Here is a 20,815-nt window from a genome sequence, read left to right on the forward strand (position 1 = left end):
AGGGACTTTTTTCGAATCAGGGATACAACTTTCGATTCATTTAAGTTTTCATGATTGGCATTGCCACCAAGCAGTGCCACCATTATAACAGAATTTGGCCACTTGGTGCAATGGCCGATAACAACAAAATAAAATTTAGTAAAGCGATGAGTGGGGCTAGCTGGTGGACGTTCATGATTGTATTGTGCTTAGTGTTTGTGGGATTGCGAGACTCTTACGCATCCCCTGATATGTTGTTTTCACACATAGCTCCCGTCTCCTGTAATCCGGCTTCGCTGTGCTACTTGGTGCCGGTGGCCAGAGTTACTATACTGCCCACTGCAGTCGGTGTGTTTGAAGCGCATTGCGAGAGATGACGCGAGTCTGGCTCTGCTAACGCCACCTAACAGCGGGGTTACTTGGGCGCGGAAAGGAGACTTCCTCTTGGGCTTGGAATCGGCAAGCGGCGCGGACGTTCTGCGCGTGCGCCGATCCATGCTTCTTTGAGACCATCTCGCGAGGCCTTCCCCGGAATGGACGAACACGATTGCTCGAACGCGCCACCGTTCGCATGACCGTAGGCGCAAACGACCAGGCGTTGGTGTCCAGCATGGGGCGAACATATTCGCTCGTTATCCGGTCACAGTGAGCCGGACTTCCGTGATTCGTCGCGCGCTTATCGGCATGTTTTGTGGGTAGCAACTCGGCTAGTAGGCATTAGTCTATGAAAGGTGCAATAAATGCCCTTGTGATTGTTTGCACTACTGTGTTGTCGTTCCTTTGTCCCAAGAGCACGGGTGAGAAGCCCACATGTTACACTGACGGAACTAATGGATGAACATAAGGAACAAAACGTGGACGTACGTCCGTGTTTTGTTCCTTATGTTCGTCAATGTAACACTGAGCGCAATACAATCATAAATTAAAAATCATTAAAAGATAGCGTAAAGCATCATACATCAGGAATCACAGCCCAAATAACAATAAAAAGATAAAAATGGTGACAAGCCTGCAAGACCGGCTGAAAGCAGCAAGATAGTTGCATGTTGCCATCACTGGAGGTGCTAGAAAAGGATGCCACAGTTCCGAGACATGTATGTAAATTTTGTTTACTTTGCATCCTAGACTACACTTCGAATCTCCCACGGACACTGTTTTCCGTGTCTCTTTAGCTAACCTTGATTTTATAAGTATGCAACATTGCAGCATTATCAGAGTTTAAAACTCAATCCCTTAGAAAATGTAAAGTTTTTAAGACCATGGCAGATGGTGCTCATGAACTATGCTCATTGTTGGAGTGTTACCTGCTTCACATGCGACAGACTAAATTTGCATATCTGGTGGCACTGTTTACTGTGCCATCTTGAACTTGCACAGTGCCTATACTTGTTCATGTTTCGTGCTTTGATTGCAACCAATAAATTCAAGGCAGACAGCCTTCAATAATAACTGAGGCTGCCCGTGTGAAAAGCCTTATCTTTGAAAGACAAGATGAGAACACAACAATGTGCCATATTGACATAACGAATAACAAGAGAGAACTAGACACTTTAGTTCTTACTTTATTTTTTATTGGCTATCCGATTTCGGTAGCCTATAGTGTCCACCGGAATAGAGCAGCTTCTGTTTGGAGACTTGGCCATCAAGAAAATGCCGCAGCTCTTGTGCAGTCAGCTCCGCTGTTGAGGGGGTCTGCATGGCAAACATCTTGAGCATTGTGTGAATGCGTTCCAATGTCAGTGCTTCCAGGTTTGTCAGCATGCCTACTATGTAGGACCAGTAGATCTGTAGAAACATAAATAGTGAATTAATGGTCTCTCGTGACGCAGAACACAACAGGACTGATCGTAACATAAAATCCATACGAATCTCAAAACAATTTCTTTTTGCTATGGTCAGTGACCTTCTTCATTAGTAACAATGATTTTACCTAATCAGATTATATTCCATTGAACTCCCAATTGAGCACAAGAAGCAAGGTTTTCAACAGTTAATGTGGGAAAAACTTTCAAGGCCTTGCCAAAGCATCTTTAAAGGGCCCCTCAGCAGTTATACTGCAAGAATTTTTCTAACTGGTTTATCAAAAGCAGACATACAAATATTTGAAGTGTCGCAAACCCTTCATTTCAGGAGGCAAGCTTCACTGCCAAGATATACACTCTCTCCACTCGCCCCGTCTAGCCTCTGCAAGCGAAATTCCTTCCCTGTATTCGCCCACATCGGAGCCGGAGGATCAAGTCATGTATATGTCATGGGCCTTGCCGTCTTCTTCTTCTTCTTTTTTTTTTGCTACTATGTTCTTGCTGCGCGGCACACTTCTGTGATGGTCTTGCGCACAAGCAGTTGCATTTGGCTTGTTTCGCCCTGTGCACGATTTTGTGCACTGCGAATGAGAACACCTGCGTTGACGTCTGGCTGCACCAACACTACACTAAAATGGATCCCTCAATGAGCGCGCATTTGGAGATAATTTCATTCTATGCATATGCAACTGCACGATGTGGGAACAAGCAAAGAAAACAGAAATATGTCTTTGCTTCTGCGCAGAGTAGGACAAAGACTCGCAGATGTTCAGTTTGTAGGATTTATTATTTCTCTAAACTTTAGTCGTCTAGTGAAGTAACAGATCAAACAAATAACCGCTCTGGCCTTGAATGATTCTCGAAGTCACGTGTAAAGGTGAGTGATGTTTCAGCAAAGCGAACTGCATAGGCACAATTGTGCGTCTGGCCTCGAATCTCCGGCTGGGTGCGGGGCTCCCTCAAGAAGGGCCCAAGGTGTTCGATTTGAAATTTCAGCTGTTTTCACAGTGCTCAGCCGTGTAATACTTTGCAGACATGATCATGAGCCCGCATTGTATACACTGCGTTTGTCTGTTAAAAATGGCCAAACCTGGTAAGGGGCCTTTTAAGGACTAATCCAACATTATTTTTGACAGGTTGAAAACAAAACAATGTTATCAACAACAAGCAAACTTTCTTTAAATGCACACAAATGAAAAAAAGAAATCCATAAAGGCTTGCCAAGCCAGCCACCACAAAGCGTCTAACTGGTCTGAACCGAACTGGTTTTTGTATTGAGCCCTATGTGAATATTAGTAAGAGCCAGTTTAGAAAAATTATACAAAAAATAATTTCATGTGAAAATAAAAAAAAAAAATAAAAGATGCTTTGCACACGTAGCCTACCACAGAATAAAATCAAATTTCTGCTCGCTAGGAAATCTCGCTAGGAACTCGCAGACGCTGCTAAAATGACTGAAAGAAATGAAATTAAACAACTTTTCATAATGATGCTAGTACATGCTCAGAGTTTGGTGTAATTTGGGTTCCTCATTTCTTGCTTTTACTGTGCAAAAGAGTGGCATGCTTTGGCCAGATTTTATCCAAAGTTCTAATACAGCATAACCCCGCTGATGTGTTCCTTGTTCATATGTTTTCCCAGGTATAATGCCGCTAAAGCTCGGTCCCAGCAAAGGACTCATAGACACCTATGTGTAATAGACTCCTTTGATATGCTGTTGTTCCCAGGACGCTACTGCGTGATAAGTTGCGACTGGGCATGTAATTACAAGGAAACATCAGGTGCACCACCTTAACCTAAAAACATCTGAAAGGCAAATGTAAACCACGCTAGACACAACAGCAGCACACATTTGACCATCATTTGTACTTTTAAATGTGCCACGGCCTTGGCCGAAAATTTTGAAATGTCGGAGACCTTACATTGCACTGTTCCATATTCGGACTCCGTCTTCACAACCGCGTGCTAATTTGGCCACAAAGTCGAGCAAAAATAGCTATATTTTGTTTTTAATGCGTTGCTGGCATAGTCGTTGGCCATATTATCAGTGCCTCCTCAAAAACGAAACTAGCAAAACCTAGTCAATCCAGCACTCGCCGACTGCACCCAAACTACAAGACAAGCCAAGCCGCTAAGTGTTGAAAGGCCGCATTGGCTGCATTTTTCGTGCGAGTTTATGCACATCCAGCGTTTACTCGTTTATGTGTTAAAGAGTGACATGGTCCCGGGCGACTTCTTAAAGCAGCTTCAAGTGGCGCCAACTCAACTCTTTGTCTACATCAACAAGGACGGCAATTAAGTGAGGAAAGTGCTGGACAGCGACTGTTGCAATGAAACCTGTGGTCATTTGACTATCGCAGGTTGGTGGAATTTTGTTATTTTGCCAGGGGAAGAAGATTCAGTGCATGCATTTACGGTACTTTTGTCTATCTGTAGCAATATGGACTGACCATGCAGGCAAGCGTATCTGTGCACAGCAACGTGTTGACAAACTTTATTTGGAAGACCACTTTAGAAGATTTTGGTTTCATAGCACCAGATATGCTGACGGGTGGCAGCGATCGTGGCACTGTGATAAGACTGCGTGTTTGGCAATGAGCCAAGAATGCCGTCATTCATAGACATCAATGCATCTAGTGCTAGTTATGCAAAATCTTGCGAAAGGACAATCCTTGAAAGTGACAATCTGAAAATATGATACACCTTTTTCGGCGATTTTTGAAATATGTTACTCATACTCTACTGGACTCGATATTTCGGGCTCCTAGGTGGTCCCCATAGAGTCCATGTTACCAGTAGGTGACTCGAAACGTTTTAGAGGTGAGCCGTGCATAGTGTCTTTGTTTATTTAGCAGCACATTCCCATGATTTTAACAGCATGTTTGCATACTAATACATTTCCTGTGTATTAAGCTTTTTTTCTTGTGGTCTCATGGAAATCATATTAGAGGGGTTTTACTGTATTCAGGAGTACCTGTTCACAAAATGTCTTTTTTGAAACAGAATTTCTCCACTGGCCAGTGTTCAGGCGTCTACCACTCATAAACATGACAGGTGTGATAACAAAATGATCACTGTGGCGACAGCTAATCATGGAGAGTATTTATGAACAACTTTTTCAGGCATGGGCTCATGTCCCTCGCCAAGCGCGCATTAAAAAAAAAAGGGGGGGGGGGTAGAAAGAAGAAGAAGAGGAAAAGCAAGTTTTGTTTGCAGCTTTCTTTTTTTTTAGGCAGGGGCAACTACGACACATTACCACACTACGTCTGCATTGCTTTTCCCATACCACTGGTATTAGCACGCGGTGAAGGAGTGGCCCTACCTGGAGGTCGCTCTCCTTCTGGTCTTGAGTGGATGCCATGGCTGAAGGAGTCTCCTCTTCATCCTCATCCAACTCCAAGGGCTGAGGTGGGATGCTGCCACTCCCTGTCGAGCCTCCATGGCTTCCCAGAGTGAACACGCCAGGCGACTCCTCCCACAGGATTCCCTGCCCCTGCCACAGGGCCAGTTTGCGGCGCACGAGTGTTGATGATGCCTGAGTCACAGCGCTCAGCTCGTCCAACGTCCACCGTGCTGCAAGCCAAGCAATGCATTTCACAAGGATGGAGTTGCCGCAGTAAAGTAACGCTATCTAATTGTATGTTTAACAATTCCTGCCGCACCCCGACTCTGACTCCAACGATGCAGAGCCTGCACAAGAGGAAGCGTGCTCAAGCTAAACATTCAGCCACTAAGAGGCCGGAACTGGGAACATGTCAGTGCTCCTTCTGTTCTAAACAACCATGGCAGACAACCATGGCATGTGCATGGCCCTACAGTGCTCGTTGTGGTCTGCAGCAGGTGCTGTGCCAATGATGAAAGCTGCAGCAGACATGTGACCGGGACTCCAGCTGATTAACAAAGGGAAAATGAGACACCCACCGAATTAATTAATTACTTCTCTCCACCTTGCGGGTTTCCACAGAACTATTACGTCAAACTCCAGCTGATGTCGGTCACACTCCCAGGATGAAGGTAAAAGCACTTCTGACCACTCCGAGTTAAACCAGTGCTCTAAGTGAACCAAACGAATGTGTTCTGAGCGCCCAGTACTGAGCAACAGAATATAAAGCATGTCACGAGGGAACATTACAGCATTCGAAACTGACGAGTCAAGCATACCAAAAGAGAGTGCAAAAAGAAAAAGAGACCAAAAAAGTGATACATTTGTTTCAAATAAGCATGTCATACATGACAAATCTTCAAAGAAGACACTTGCATTTGGCAACAGAATGCAGTATTACCGTGTTTCTCCACATATAACCCAAATCCCCAATTACAACATCACAGAAAAAAAGAAAGAAAGAAAGAAAGAAAGAAAGAAAGAAAGAAAGAAAGAAAAACGTGTGTAGAATCCACAGAAATAACCATACACAACAATGCTCAAATCCTTGCAAAAACAGTCAACATTCGCATATGCATGACTCATCCGTGTTGTATCTTTGGCCAATGGCTGTTTCCTCACTCTATGGTGATGCTGATAATCTTCAGCTTCTGCTGCGCTGTAAAGATGTATTCGCACGAGTGAGCAAATTGTGATTTCAGCTTGCAGATTGCATATCACATAACCATACGTCACCTGTTCCCACGGCATTCCCTTGGTCCGTGCAAAGTGCTTTGTGATACAGTGAGGAGCCAAGTCACCATTAAAATTGTCAGCTCCATCACGTTTGTTCCATTGCCATCACCCATGCAAAGGCCGATGGGTCCGCGCTTTCACCTGTCATCTTGTGAATTCGAGGTGCGAAGTGGTCCGATTTACATCACATGTCACGTGACTGATTCGTCCGCGATCATGTCCGTTGTGTGAGCCCAGCTTAAAGAATGGCTGCTGTGCGCACATCATTGTGATCCAAGTTCCAGTTTGCTGGTGCCGCCGTGCACTATTCGCTAGCTACTAAACACAATATGGCAACTGGTAAAGAGGAGGTGAATGGGCGACTGTGAAGGAGGGGTCATACAATGTAGACCGGGTGAGATGGGTCTTCACCGCAAGAATCAAGAGACAGCGACGAAGGCGGGCATCGTGACAATGAAAAAAGAATAGAAAAGAACGTATTCACTTCATTGGCACATGGTTGCGACTTTATCCGAGTCTCGAGCAGTTCTGCCAAACAGGGGTGCCAGGGCGGCCTTAAATAATCCCTCGTGGTCTTGTGTTAGTCGGTGTCTCTTTGGGAAACTTAGGCACTGACACTTCCACAAGTTGCCCTTGTCAGGTTGTGAAGTCAACCACCTCTTCCCCTTCGTGTCTTCTCCTTTGGGTCCTCCCCTTTGTGTCTGCTCAGGGCGTAGAGGGGTGACACCTTTTTGGAATAGAGAGCAATTATCTCATCATAGGAAAGCATGCTGGAATGTTTCCTACACTCGAGAGGTCGAAGTCCAGGCCAAGCATAACAGCCTTTTCGGGGATGAGGGAAATAATCTCAACATGGAAAAGTACGCTGGAATGTTTTCCACACTTGAGAGGCCGATCATAACAGGGTAGAAGGGAGCTGCGATAGACAGGGAGGGGGAGACGGTGGGGTTCCCTAGGAGATAACGACTTTGAATAAAGCCTTGCCTTGAGGTGTGGCTTCACGGTAGCGTAGCATGGCGCGAACTGCTGTGAAGCCACACCTCAAGGCAGAATTTGTATACATAACCTATGCCCCAACATTTCTGTTAAATTTAAAACATATTTAATGCGGGTTACATGTGCAAAAATATGGTACATGCTTATTTGGAAGCAAACAGTATATAGGACAGCAGTGCCTATAGCTGCTTGCTCTTTGAGGGGCAGTGAGAAGCTGTCAAATATGCTGAGATGGGAGGGAGTGAAACATCACAGATGCATCAGTACAAGGACTGCTACTACTAATTAGTTCAATAGTATTCATATCTTTTGTTATTAAGAAAAGGAAAAGAAGGCAAGAAACCTTAGTACAAACATAGCTGCACTGTAGAAAACCTATGAGCAGCAAAACCAATTGCATGTAAATTGATAATGCTCCATCTCTACCACAAACATGACAAGAGGAGGAGGACAGCACTGGTGACAATAATTTGCCAAAAGGCTTCTTTATGTTCTTGCCAGAGGATTCAATATCAGTGGTGGGTCTACACATACATTGTTGCGATATGCTTCTGATAGTGCCACTATCTGTCCTTGCGCAATATGCTTTTTATAACGGGACAACTTGGCTATACAGGGTGTCCCGCTTTGCAGTACTTCAAATGCAAACTACATAATAAAAGATATGGTACAGGTGTCAATCCCTATTTCCATTCCGATCCACTGACTGCTTTGCAGTCATGAAAGTGGCTTCAGGCACTTTCAAGCAGTTTGCCCTCAAGCTGTTTCAAGCCATCAGATGAAACGTCTGAGGGACTCCCAACAAATTGTTCGAAAAAAATTTGTGAAGTTCTGAATCAGTGGCCTGAAATGTCACTGATGATTGTTCCAAGGTGCTGACTGATGCACATAGGACAATCACATGCAAGTGTCTGCAATGCATTTTATGTAGCACAATGATGAAGAGAAGATTTCTGAGATTGCAAGGCCTGCAGCACACCCCAGAAATCCCAGATACTACTTTTCATTATTGTTGCATGTTTGGACAATGCAAAGATGCTTTGAGGGGCTAAAGGTTTGAAAGCAATTCTCACGCTTCTCCTGGAAGTGGTAGATGAGTGTGGCATGCATGGGCGACACAGTGAGCTGCAATGTGCGCGTGCCAGTGTCGATTTCAAGGACGACCTGACCCAGGTTTGGGCGCCACTGCAAGGTACGGTTGCCCTTGATTGTCTCAAAGGCACGAGTGTAGCGGTCAAGTGACGCCTGCACAGGTGGTGGCAGCACCAGCTTCTCATCCTTGAAAGTTGGCCAGAATTGGGCTGAGACCACGATGGCTGACACGTCGACCTCCTGTAGCAGGGACAGGGAAGATGCATTAGATCTGCACAGTTGTCAAATAACGAAATGTGTGTAAAGTGTGGCGAAATGTTGCTGCACTGACATGACCTAGGTGACAGTAAAGATCTCCAAGCAAAGTCATGCTGATTTATGACAATCGCATTTATAACCAATGGCTGGTTACTACAGACAATGAAAGACAGTCACTGAAACTTGCATCAATGGCACTCCTCAAATGCATATGTGCATTTGGACTCAGGTGCCTGCCAAAGAAACTGAAGAAACCCTATCAATAGCCTGCGACAGTAACATTCTCTTGAGCATGCCCATTTATTTTCTTACTAATGTGTTTCGGTTTGTCTGCTAGTTATCACACTGCGCAAGGTATTCCGGGGCACATTTCCTAGGCACTATTAAAAGTGAAGCAACAAGAAAGTTAGCCAATTCCAGATCAAGACTAGCCTAGTGCACAGTGTGTTTGACAACTTGATGTGCACTCAAGACGTTTACCTCCATCATATGCAAGTATTTAAAAGGGTCAAACATCCTGTAAGATGTTTGATCTGTGTAGCTAAATCCATGAACACCATAAAAGGCAAGCAACCGAAATGAAATGATGCTAAGAGTACAGAGCCACTAAGCACAAGCCAGTGTGGCTGCTGGCAGCCGCGTATCAAGGCAGACCAAGTACACACCCCTTCGGTATAGTCGGGGATATCACCAGAAGCTAGGTGGGCGTTGAGGCGGCGAGAGTCGGCCAAGTCCCTCAGCATCACTTCACAGGCATGCAGCTGGGCTTCGCCAAAGCGTAGCTTGAGGCACTCCAAGTAGCGCACCTCACGCTCCGTGTCGGCACAGGTGCCGGACAGCAGGCGGTTGGCTAGCAGCACCTGTGGAACAAAACAAGACGACAAGAGAAAAAGGAAGAAAGATAACTATATATGGAGTAAAACCTGAAAATGTTGAGATTTTGATTTGCAATGCTATGCAGTTTTTACGACATGCCATCTTGATTAATTCAAATGGCAAGGTAAGAATTACTGCGTGGATTTATTTTTCGTTAACTAATCAAGAAACCAGCTTGTTCGTTTCTTGCCTGTGTCTCACGTGAATGTCAAAATGACTCTGAAAACATCTGAAACTAGGAAAGGGGAGAACAGAATGTCAGAATTTCTAACAATCAAAGAGTAGTTAAGGGGAAATTAGGCAGTGTATCTGACATCTAAAGTTAAAAAAAATTGAGGATGAGAAAGTTTGACAAATACCTGTGCATTTAATCTCTAAGCACGCCACTTGTTACATAATATTGTTTCTTTGTGGTGTACAAATTCAGCAAACTGACCTGATATTCCGATGCAAACAGCTTCTTGCTTCCATAGATGTTCACCAACATACTGACTATATCGGAGGTGCGTGCGCCTTTTGACACCTGCACTGCTGTGGAAACAGCAGAAGAGTACAAAGGGCAATTCTTATGAGTCTTTCAGGTAGCAACAAAAGGAGATAGAAAAAAAAGTTTCCAAGTTTGGTAGCTAGAGTGAGAAAGTGCAAATAATAGAGCAGCTGGAGAAAGCACTCAAAAAGATTGTTCAACCTCCACCTAATTTACCACAGGCTTGTGGCATTAGTTAAAGCACCTCTTCGTGAGTCCGTGCCAAGAACAATATGTGCACCTGAACAATACAGACTCTGCAACTGATCACATGAGCAATGTGTCTTTGTTCCTGGTATGTGCACAGGGACAGGGCGCAGCTTGACATTCAGGAACAGTAGGATATAATTAAATGAAGATGTAAGGCTATGTTTCAGCACTACCTGTATACGTGCACGGTAGCCTGACACACTATGACAAGGTACATTAAGAAATTTTATGCACACTTACATACTACACGGCTACAACATTGTCTGCACAAAGATATTGGGTAAGAATAGCGATTTAGGTCAGTTGGCCTGATTTCATGGCATGATTGCAGTGCCTGTGTTTGTCCTTCTTTCAATGTCCCTTAGTTGTTTTCTTTCCACACTTTGGTGCTTTGCCATTGCAAATCACGCCATGAAGAATGATATTGCTTAATTCAAGCTTCTGCTGCAGAAACATGCACGCACGCACGCACGTGCACACACACACACACGCACGCATGCACAGAGTGTGTAAATATAGCAACACGAATGCTTGGAGTTGCATATCTCACACTGGTAACATTTATACCTAACATTGATACGTATAACAATGCACATAAAACAACTCACCCAAGAAGAAGTTTTACTGGTAACATCCGACTGATAAGAAAGAATACTAAATACATTTGATGGATGAGATTAACCGTCCAAGAGCCACTCTTCTTAGCAAGAACAATAGTGATATTTAACACACATCATGCAGTGAAGGAAATAAATTGTACAGCCCTGTTCCAGAGGACATTTCCTAAGAGTTTACTGAGATCATCACACATAGTAACGCTAGGAAGTGAATCTTGAAATATCAAGTGCATAGACTTTTGCCACAGTGCATCTGAATTTCTCTAGTGAATTGTAAAAACTCTTGTAGCGCCCTCACTACTTATCAGGACTAAAAGGCTTTGCATTAACGTTTTATCTCAGCTTGTTCAGATGACAATGTTCAGTAATATTTGCTTTTAGAAAACAAGTGGCTATATTATATCCAGCAATTCGGTGCACAGGTGTGCATTTTGGGACCTGTATATATATAAAGCTCTGTACAGCTTCTGGCTTTTTTGCACGAGCATTGACCACACAAAATGTCAGCACCTTATATAACGGTGAGAAGCATGCAAGTGCATAAGTAGTAAGAGCACCATGAGAGTGTTTACAATTCACTAGAGACCTCACAGAATGTGAGCACCTTATAATGGCGAGAAGTGGCAAGAGTGACAACAGTATGTGCAAGTCACAACGCACACACCAGTGTGAGTACCGTTTGTGGTGCTGTTCACTTCGGGAGCACATACATCCTGCTTTTGTTATCTGTAAGACTCCATCTTTCACCAAACAATATTGCATATGTGCTGATAAAATCCCTTTGCTATATTTTTTTCCATATTGATGTGATGGCACACACATTATTCCAGTAATAAAAAAAAAGAAAAACACATTGTGGATGATTCATTTTGCATACATTTCCCATTTCACACTGATTTTTTGTGAACAAGGCTGCACGGATAACCATGGCAGGGCGAGTGTCCTCTTGAAGTGAACAGCATGGCTAAAGACGTTTGGACTGGAGTATGTTTTGTGTGCACGTGCATACTATCACCAATCTTGCCAATTCACTCTGTTATAAGGCCCTGACATGCAGTACGGTAGACGCTTGCAAGATATTATTAAAAATCTGGGAAGCAGTACACGTGTGCACAATGTTAGCCTGCATTAAGCGCCAACATTACTACAGTGTTTATATTGAACAGTGACCTAAAGTAGAAATCACTCACATATTTGAACTTAACTAGGTTCTTTTCCACCCTGTCAAACTAAACTTACATTTAATTTTGTTGTTGTGTGCTACTATCCTATATGTATGCTGTATACTCTCCACATATATAGAGCAGCCACTTCATTTTAATATGTGCTTAGATGTTCTGTGTGTAATCTATGTTCTTTTTTAAGCTGAACACATCGAAATAATCCATACCCTGCTCATTGCCAAGTGGAGCTGGCCGCCAGTTCTGCCAGTCTTCGTCATCATCATCGCTCATAAAGCTGTCTTCAACAGCAATTGGTGTGAACTTGACAAGCTCCCCCTCAAGTTCTGCACAGCTGTCATCTGTCAAGTTCGAGACTATAGACCTTACCGTGTCTTCGCGTGTCCTGCCCAGAAGGAAAAGTGGTTATCTTATAAGCAAGACCATTGGACTACTAGTTCGTTTTGCATGACTCAAAGTGTAACAGTGCGATTTCTTGAACAAGGACAAAACCAAGAAACACAGACAAGGACAGGTGCTGTGACTCAGTGCTCGACCTTGTCTGCATTCTTTGGTGTTGTCCTCATTCAAGAAGTCACACTGTTACATTTTGAATCATATAACTAAGAAGTAGTAACACAAATTTTTAAAGTAGTAGTAGACTGTACCACACAGTCCTTGCATGTTAAAAGGTTTCACCTAGCAAGTACAATGGTTGGGAAGCACCAGTAAGATATTTTAATTCGATACAAAGGTAGGTCTCGAAACAGTTGACTTGGCATCGTTCACATTTCATTGTGATGCCACGAGACGGACGATTTTCTGCTCTTGTGTATGATACGGTTAGATATGCTCGTCGGTGCTTAAAAAAAAAAAAAAAAAGAGAGATAGAAAAAAAAAAAAAGAAGGATGACGAGATAGATAGATAAAGAGACGGGGAGAGAGAGAGAGAGAGAGAGAGAGAGAGAGAGAGAGAGAGAGAGAGAGAGAGAGAGAGAGAGAGAGAGAGAGAGAGAGAGAGAGAGAGAGAGAGACTCCCACAGGCATTTCTTCTAGCTGCACTTGTGCAAAGCTGCAGCAATTGCAAGAACAAAGTGGGCCACTGTATTGCGATGTCACTCATGATGCATCCACTTTGTGGGTACCAAAACTGGTTTGTCAAAACAAGTGCTATTATAATAATTCATTTAGAATGTTCTGACACTTGCCAGTTTTTTTCTGTGGTTTAAAGGGAGTTTTACTTATTCCCCCTCCTCTCCCTGCCCCCCCCCAAAAAAAGACGAGGGGCAATTTTTATGTTAGCATTCCTTTAGACACCATAATCCTAAATAGTCAGAAAATGAGAGGTCTTGAATCTCTTGTGCACTACAACAAGCACAAGAAAGAAAAAAGGAAGAGGAAGGGAACCAATATGAGAAAGGTTACCTACTTCTTAGTGAGTGTCACACCAGAAGTCTTTTTAAGTACAGTTTGGCATAACTGATAAATAAGAGGGACAAACATTAGAGGTTACAGAGAATGTTGTTTAGGAGTAATCCACAGAACAGAAAAGACAGCCAGTCTTTCTTTCTTTTAGCACTGAACTACAAAGTCACGTTGCAATATTTCACATTGTGAACAAGGCACCCACAAAGGTGACTTAATAAAAACATTTTTTTTTCATTTTTTTTAAAAGAAATGCTCTTTGCAAGAATAGTACAATATTTTTCTAAGAAAATGTGTACTACTTGCAACACATTTCATACATTTAACCACAAGGCTATAATTCATTTGTGTAATTCAGGGTGTACCAGAACTAACAGTACTAGTTCTGCCACTTTATAAAAGATAACTAGGCCAATAAGCTCAGTTCTTATTGTGGGAAGACGCAAACAGCGATTAAGAAAAGAAGTCTAGGCAGGGCACCTCACCTCAAGTATTTGCACACGGGCTCACAGACAAGTTGCAAAATGTATCCTGTTGGGTCAAGAACCCGCAATGCCTTGATTGCTGATATATATGCAGTCAATATTTGAGTTGTTTCCACTCCTGAAAACACGTTTTGAGACTGTCAAGATGAATGTGCTGGACATTATGTATCAAGTACACCATGCACAGCAAGGCAGTTGTGTTCAAATAAATGAAAAAATTCCACGGTATTACAACATGAATAAATTATATGTTTCTGGATGGTTAGAATGGAAGGCAGTTTGACCTTTCATAGGAAGTTTATACAGCACAAGAAGGAGTGTCATTCAATCTTTCATACAGAGCAAGCTGTGCTGCGATGTGTGTTGTTGGCAGCAGCATAGTGTCTACTAAGCTAACCAGAGGAATGGTGGCATCTCGCTTACTCAAGATGTCTTTATAAAAACATCCTTTTTTATGTTTGTAAGACTGGTATGAAATCATAAATTTTGTCCCTAAATGCTGGAGAAAAGACTACACATACAGAACTGCAATGCATGATGCAAGATAACCTCAAAGCAAAGATAATGAAATCATCCTCACTGTTATGTTTCCAATGTTTGTTTTTTGAGCATGGAGAAGAGGATTGGTATAAATGAACATATGCTCATGTAAAGCAACAATGCTCACTGCTCTACCACCCGTTTGCGCACAACCTAGCAGCTTCAAGCACTCTCGCCAAAAATAGAATATCCTCCACATGTATATTGATTCAGAAGTAAATCCAACATGTGCATAAATAATATACAGTCATATGCACACCTACTGATATCACAAATATCCTACTAAATCTGTTGGTCCATAAGGAATTAGTTCCTATCTTATATTTAAAAGGCATGCCATCCTTATAACTGGGTTTCATGCTGCTGAGTCCTCAAATTTCACGTGCACTGAATGAACAAACCTTCTAGCAAGCCCGCCGAAATCTGGTTAGAACCTGCGCTCTGAATGTGCTAGACACCAGCTTCTACCATGCATCGGTGAAAAACATGTCACTTTAAGGCGAAAAACATAAATATGTAACTATTCGTTCATACCTGAATGGGTGCTTCATAGTTCACCCTGCAGGTGAATATGAAACAAGGATTTACACTTGGCAGCTTTTTTTACCAGCGGGAACCATAATTTTCTCCACCACAGTTCCAGTCCATTCATATGAACATATGCATATGAATGTATATGGCATATAAAATCCTTCCAGAATTAACAATCACTACTGTTGCCTAACTACGGCTGTGATGTCCTTGTGGAAATCCAGGGCAGAGATTTACAGCTCGATTTACTATTTTATATATGCACTTACAGCACTTAAGATTTGAAAGCAGCCACCAGAGCTGCTTTGCACAATAGACATACCTGGATGCAAGAGTCGCTTTTCCATGGAGCTTTTTAAAGAGTGAATGACCTTCGACTTTAGGTTCGTTCTTTCGAGGCAGTCCTTGAGGTCTTCCAGGGCAGCTTGTGATTCAGGAAACTCTATGATAATATTGAAGAGCTGATCTACACGTGCCATGACATAAGTGTCATACAGGAAATACCGCAAGTGGTCCTGGACGAAAAAAGCTGGTTAGACTGCATCACTCATGCAGCAAAATATGTCGCTGCACAAAGCATGAAAGAGAAAGGGGAGCATACCTCTAAAGACCTAAGCGCTGCATCTGTCTCTGGCCCAGTTTCGTATTTGTAAAGCAATCGGAACCACTCCATGACAGTTGTGGTGAGCCACTAAAGCAAAAAATTATACATCGCAATGGTAAAAAAAGTCAGCATCCTAAAAAAAAAAAAGACATGAAGCTCAAGGACATACAACAGGAAAACTGCCTATTGCAGAATTTTCATTGATACAGGTAAGCAAATGAGCAGTTTTTAGAGAACAAAAAGCAACAGTGCACCCAGGAACTGGCACAAGCATATCACAGTACAAAATATGAAGGCATGTGCGAGCCAGCCATTGGTTGCACTGGGGAAGGAATAACACTTTTGAATAACAGCTGATCTTGCGGATCATGGCTTTTTAGGGTTTTGGTGCTTTCAATTACGACTCTCTCTCTCTCTTCTTTACTGCTACCATTGCTTTACTGTTTAATGCAAATATAGATGTGCGTCCGTCTCTCGTCGTCCCCGCCTTTCCAATAAATGCTCAGCTGTTAGACAGCGGCTGTCACATGTTTTTATGATATTTTATTAGTTTTCATGCATGCTGATCATCATGAAAGCACGTTTGACTTATGAAAATGTCTGTAGAAGTAGGAAAGCATTACCACAATAACAGCACATGCCTGAATCGTTTCAATGGAACATGAAAACGGACTCTATTTGTGAATGCCTTCAGTACCTTCTCCAGGTTATCCAAGAATCGGCTCTCGAAGTTGCCCCTGCAGGTGCTTTGTATGTGCTTTTCAATGTACTTGTATGCAACCGTTGAAACAGCATCTCGAACGACAGCATCTAGCAAGCGAAGATCATGCCTAGGAACGAAAACAGAGATATGCAAGCGGGAGCATAACGTAATGGCGTAGCCCGATGCTAAGCACCAATGTGTGCGGTTTTAAGAGCCTGCATTTATCAATTTACTCACAATTTCCTGTTAATGTTCTCAAAGTCATCAAGAAGCAGTGAGCATTCACAGTTTTCAGTGTCCAGCTCGCATCCGGTGCATTCAAATTGATCATTTCCATCATCTTCCCCTGTGAAGAAAAGTGGTATTCAAATGTTTTATTTGTAAAAGTGTGGTGGCTATGATCGATTTTTATTTTAGCCCCTTGTGGAATCTTGATGACCTTAGCTCTTCATGAGCGATTGCCACTTCTTGGCTTGCAACAAGCCCACTTCATAATGTAGATGGTGGTGAACATTCTATCATCATCATTTTATTGAATTTATTTTCCACGCTATTGTAAGACACGTTTCTGTATATTAGTATATCATGTGAAAAAAGAAAAGCCATTACGGTAAATTTAAAAATAAAAAGGCCTTAAGGGCAACTCCGGCTATGTTTCAATGTCCACTGATCTTAATAAAACTTTGAATATACATTCTCTTTTACACTCTGATTGCCTGTGCCAAACAATGTGGCTGAAAGTCATTTAGTTTTCCATGAAAACTAAAATTTTTAAAGATTGGTCGCGTGTTCCCGACTTGTGACTTTTTACTGGCCGCCCCGTGTTTGTGATGTCAGATACTACACTGCCACTGAAATCGTCACTGAAATTGCGGCTGTCTAGTTGGAAACATCTGTAAAAGGTCCCTATGTAATCAGGAGACATTTTCAGCTTCGCTACCTTGGTGTTAGCGCCACGTGTATTGCGTGCTTAGCATGCATTCTACGTGTTTACATCATGGTAGTGTAAGATCTGACGTCATCAACTCATTGTGACGTCACACAAAGCAGCTACCAGTTTCAGTTTTGGTATCTCGCTTATTGGTTATTTAAGATTATTGCTGAATTTCTTAGCAAATCGAACCGCGCCCTACTTGTGACAGGATTGCCAATGCCATCTTAAAATGACAATATCCTCATATGGTTAACGAAATGCTGGAGTTACCCGTTAAGGGGTTAAGAAGTACTCCCAAATGTTTTTAGATCTTATCTGTAAACAAAAAAGTGAGCTGGAGTTTGTCAGAGTTTTGCTTTAATATGTGCAAATGTTGTAGATGCCCTGTCAAAAAGTGGTCTAGACAGGCATCAGCGATGAATTGTGCTTTGAACCATGAACCAGCCATGAACAGAAGCTTTATGTTGACACATCTAAATGTGCAAACCTTTACGTGATTACTTTGTGCAGTTAACTGACATCTGGCAGTCACAACCATTATTAAGTGCAATTTTGCTTCTAGCAGTGTTCGAATAGTTCATTTTTCTAACTAAATTGAGCATTTTCTAATTTCGAAACAAGGTGAAATACAGGTCCATGTGGGATCAGCTAGGTAAAAAAGCTTTATTTACATTATTTATTATGAGCATGTAACAATGTTCACAACTAGACATCTGCTTCACTGAGGAGCATGCAATTGACAAACGACTTTAAGTTATCTGGTGCAACACGGCAATGACAGCACTGACATAGTAGCACATCACTAGATCCCCACAAAGTGTTGTGTTCGTTGATGGAGAAATGTGTGACTATATTGCTGCACATTATTTTAACCATATTATGGAACGCAGGCACGCCGAGACTGGCTAAATAATAAATTGCTTTGTTTAAGTCAAAATAAGCCATTCATCGGCCATCTAAAAGAGAGGTATTTTCATTGAATGACTTAAAGTTATTGAGCAGTAGTTATCTATACTGTGCGTTGCTAAGAACGGCCAGCTGCAGTGCAAGTTTGCCACCAGTTGCGACTGTGGAAGCAACATCTCGGGAGCATCGCCGCCAACCTCTAGCCACAGCGTGACTAAATCGACTTTGTGTCGGGGAACAAGACGCGCATCCCCCACTCTCCATCGCTTCAGCTAGGATGCGTTCGATGAAGCAGGCTTTGTGCTGAAACCGCCGCCAACCTCTAGCCTCATCGCCGCTGTGACGGAATGAGTTCGGCGGGCCAGCTATTGTTCCCAAACACCCTAATGAGGACCTGATCTGCTACGGGTGCACGAGTTGCCGCGGGAACGCCGTTTTGCGCTGCTTCCCACGCACTGGCCAAGACGCAAGACAACGCGCTACCCGGAACGGCTCCGAGTTCTACGGGGCCCCTCTGACGTCGGCTCTGGACTTTCGCACCTGTGTGTATGAGTGTGTGCGTGTGTGTGTAAACCGTGCCGCAGAGAGGCGGCTAGTTTGCGATGACTAAACGAATGTTCGCATCACCTTGTATCGGGAGAGGACCGAGTGTTTAAAAACCACTGTTGTGCGGCTGCTGAGGACACTCTCTCTCAAGCAGTCATGTTAGACGGATGTACTTTCTCAAACAGTCATGTTAGACTGATATAAATACTGTAAATAAAGCCATATTCCTCATTCTCGATGACAAGCAGTCCTTCCCTTCATCAACGTCCTCAGCGTGGATAAGTTGGACGACGGCATGGGCCAGCTACCTTCTAATTCATGCCCGACTCCAATCTTGACAACGGATCACGAGCGATGGGATTGAGTCCCCAATCCTGACAGCGTTCACTCCCAGAGAGTGGAGCCTCTGCTCAACAACTACAACTCTCCTGCAGCACACTCATTCGAAACTGCCTCCATTGCATCGGTACTTCTGTGCAAAGACTTTGATAAGTGTTGTTATCTTTCATATTCAATCAGAAATTAATATTTGGCAATTCCAAACAATGAATTCTCTTATAAAGTAGGAAAGACTATTTGATTTATATTTAAAATTTCGAGTATATATTCACACACCTCTACTAACTTTACATGGGAAGTGTTCAAAGAAGATGCACACTAAGCCAGTTTTGACAAACAAGTTTAGAACATTCTGGAACGCAAAGGCAAGGTAAGAGACCACGGCATAGGGCTTCTTGCACCTACTGGCTACTCACTGCCGTCCTTTGATCGTTAGCCTATTCAAAATAAGGTACTGATTGAAATACAGAGATGAGCATAGAAGCAATACTGGACCATCAATCTCTTCGTGACATGAAACCTTTAGGGAATTTGGATCACTTAGTGATCTAACAAAATCGGCATTGAGGCAACTGCACCATTGTACAGGAACTTCACTTTTACAAGCTCAACGAAAATTAACACAAGACAGGACAATGCTACGTTTGTACAATCCTTACCTGCTACACGATGAAATGCCCGGAATGCAGCGGAGTAAAACTTAAGCAAGACTTGGTTGAATTCGGATGGCACGGACATCTTCAACGCTGCTTGCAGACTGTCGTATACCAAGTCTAAGATAGAGTTTCGAGGAACTATGTTGGCTTCTGTCGCGTCACTGCCACCCTGATTCACTTGCGTGGAGGCGATGAACCGGGCACTTGACTGGCATTTTTCTATCGTTGTATGCAATTCGGTGACAGCTCTTCTAAAAGCGACCTAGAAGAATGAGCAGTCGTATCCATGTCAGAACAGAGATAGAATTACCAGCGAAACTTGAGTGCTGCATACAATGTAGAGTGTACACTGACTCTGGTGTCCTTTAGGTTCGACTTGGCCGCGGATTTGAAGCTGGACCAGAACCTCGGGATGACGTCTCGTCGTAGTTGCTTCTCGTACTCGTATAAGAACCAAGGTGTCAGGACAGAAGCTAGTTGTTTTTGTTGCAGCAAGTTGACAATAGCATCAAGCTTCTCTCGGTTTATGGATTCACCGGCCTGTAATAATTTCATGTTAATTAGTACGGAGTACGAGCGACAAGGACGCTAATTCGCTAGGTAATGCCAAACATACCTCATGAAACATTATGTGCTGCTCAACGATTGACCAAACATCTTTTGTGATTTCTTGAGTGTCCATTGCGTCAGTTTTGTCCGAAAACAATGTGTTTAGATAACCTTAACGATCGACGTCGGCAGGTATGGACATCATCCGCAACCGCAGAGAAAACCGTACCAGCCGCCAAACTACCGACAAACCAAAACCCAAAACAATGCGACGCATCGCATGTAGATTCGGATTGGCTGAATAAGACTTACATGTAGATATCAAAGTCAAGTCAGAGAAAAAAGTTGAGAGATAAAAATTTTATGACATAAGTGAAGTATACTTCAACATTAGAAAGCCTTCGTAAATTGTGGATAAAAATTAATCGAGATTAATTAGATAAATTATGGTCGGATAAACACG

At 42.8% G+C, this 20,815-nt stretch overlaps 1 protein-coding gene across 2 annotated transcripts; it reads right to left on the reverse strand.

The window, feature by feature from the left end:
• Positions 1 to 1,525: 1,525 nt before the first annotated feature.
• Positions 1,526 to 20,634, reverse strand: mr (anaphase promoting complex subunit morula). Of its 2 annotated transcripts, none has more exons than XM_075693315.1 (14): positions 20,420 to 20,634; positions 20,158 to 20,343; positions 19,807 to 20,065; positions 16,660 to 16,768; positions 16,417 to 16,549; positions 15,717 to 15,806; positions 15,438 to 15,630; positions 14,045 to 14,162; positions 12,365 to 12,540; positions 10,058 to 10,149; positions 9,411 to 9,605; positions 8,469 to 8,727; positions 5,104 to 5,354; positions 1,526 to 1,764 (listed from the first exon to the last, which is right to left on the reverse strand). In XM_075693315.1, the coding sequence occupies exons 1-14, from the start codon at positions 20,483 to 20,485 to the stop codon at positions 1,549 to 1,551; spliced, it is 2,343 nt and encodes a 780-aa protein (XP_075549430.1). In that variant the 5' UTR covers positions 20,486 to 20,634; the 3' UTR covers positions 1,526 to 1,548. The 2 variants fall into 2 exon arrangements, with proteins under 2 accessions (XP_075549430.1, XP_075549429.1); XM_075693314.1 differs by having other exon boundaries at positions 10,058 to 10,152; positions 20,420 to 20,633.
• Between the last annotated feature and the right edge of the window lie 181 nt (positions 20,635 to 20,815).

This window comes from Dermacentor variabilis, chromosome 5 (assembly GCF_050947875.1).
Source record: "Dermacentor variabilis isolate Ectoservices chromosome 5, ASM5094787v1, whole genome shotgun sequence".
NCBI lineage: Eukaryota > Metazoa > Arthropoda > Arachnida > Ixodida > Ixodidae > Dermacentor > Dermacentor variabilis.

Bases quoted from the DNA above. Each gene is read 5' to 3' on its own strand.
- mr (XM_075693314.1), bottom strand. From the start codon at position 20,485: ATGGACACTCAAGAAATCACAAAAGATGTTTGGTCAATCGTTGAGCAG. The intron at 16,769-19,806 runs GTAAGGATTGTA...TTTTCTTCACAG, and splicing joins GGCATTTCATCGTGTAGCAG to GGGAAGATGATGGAAATGAT. The intron at 12,541-14,044 runs GTGAGGTGCCCT...CCTTCTGGGCAG, and splicing joins CCCGTGTGCAAATACTTGAG to GACACGCGAAGACACGGTAA.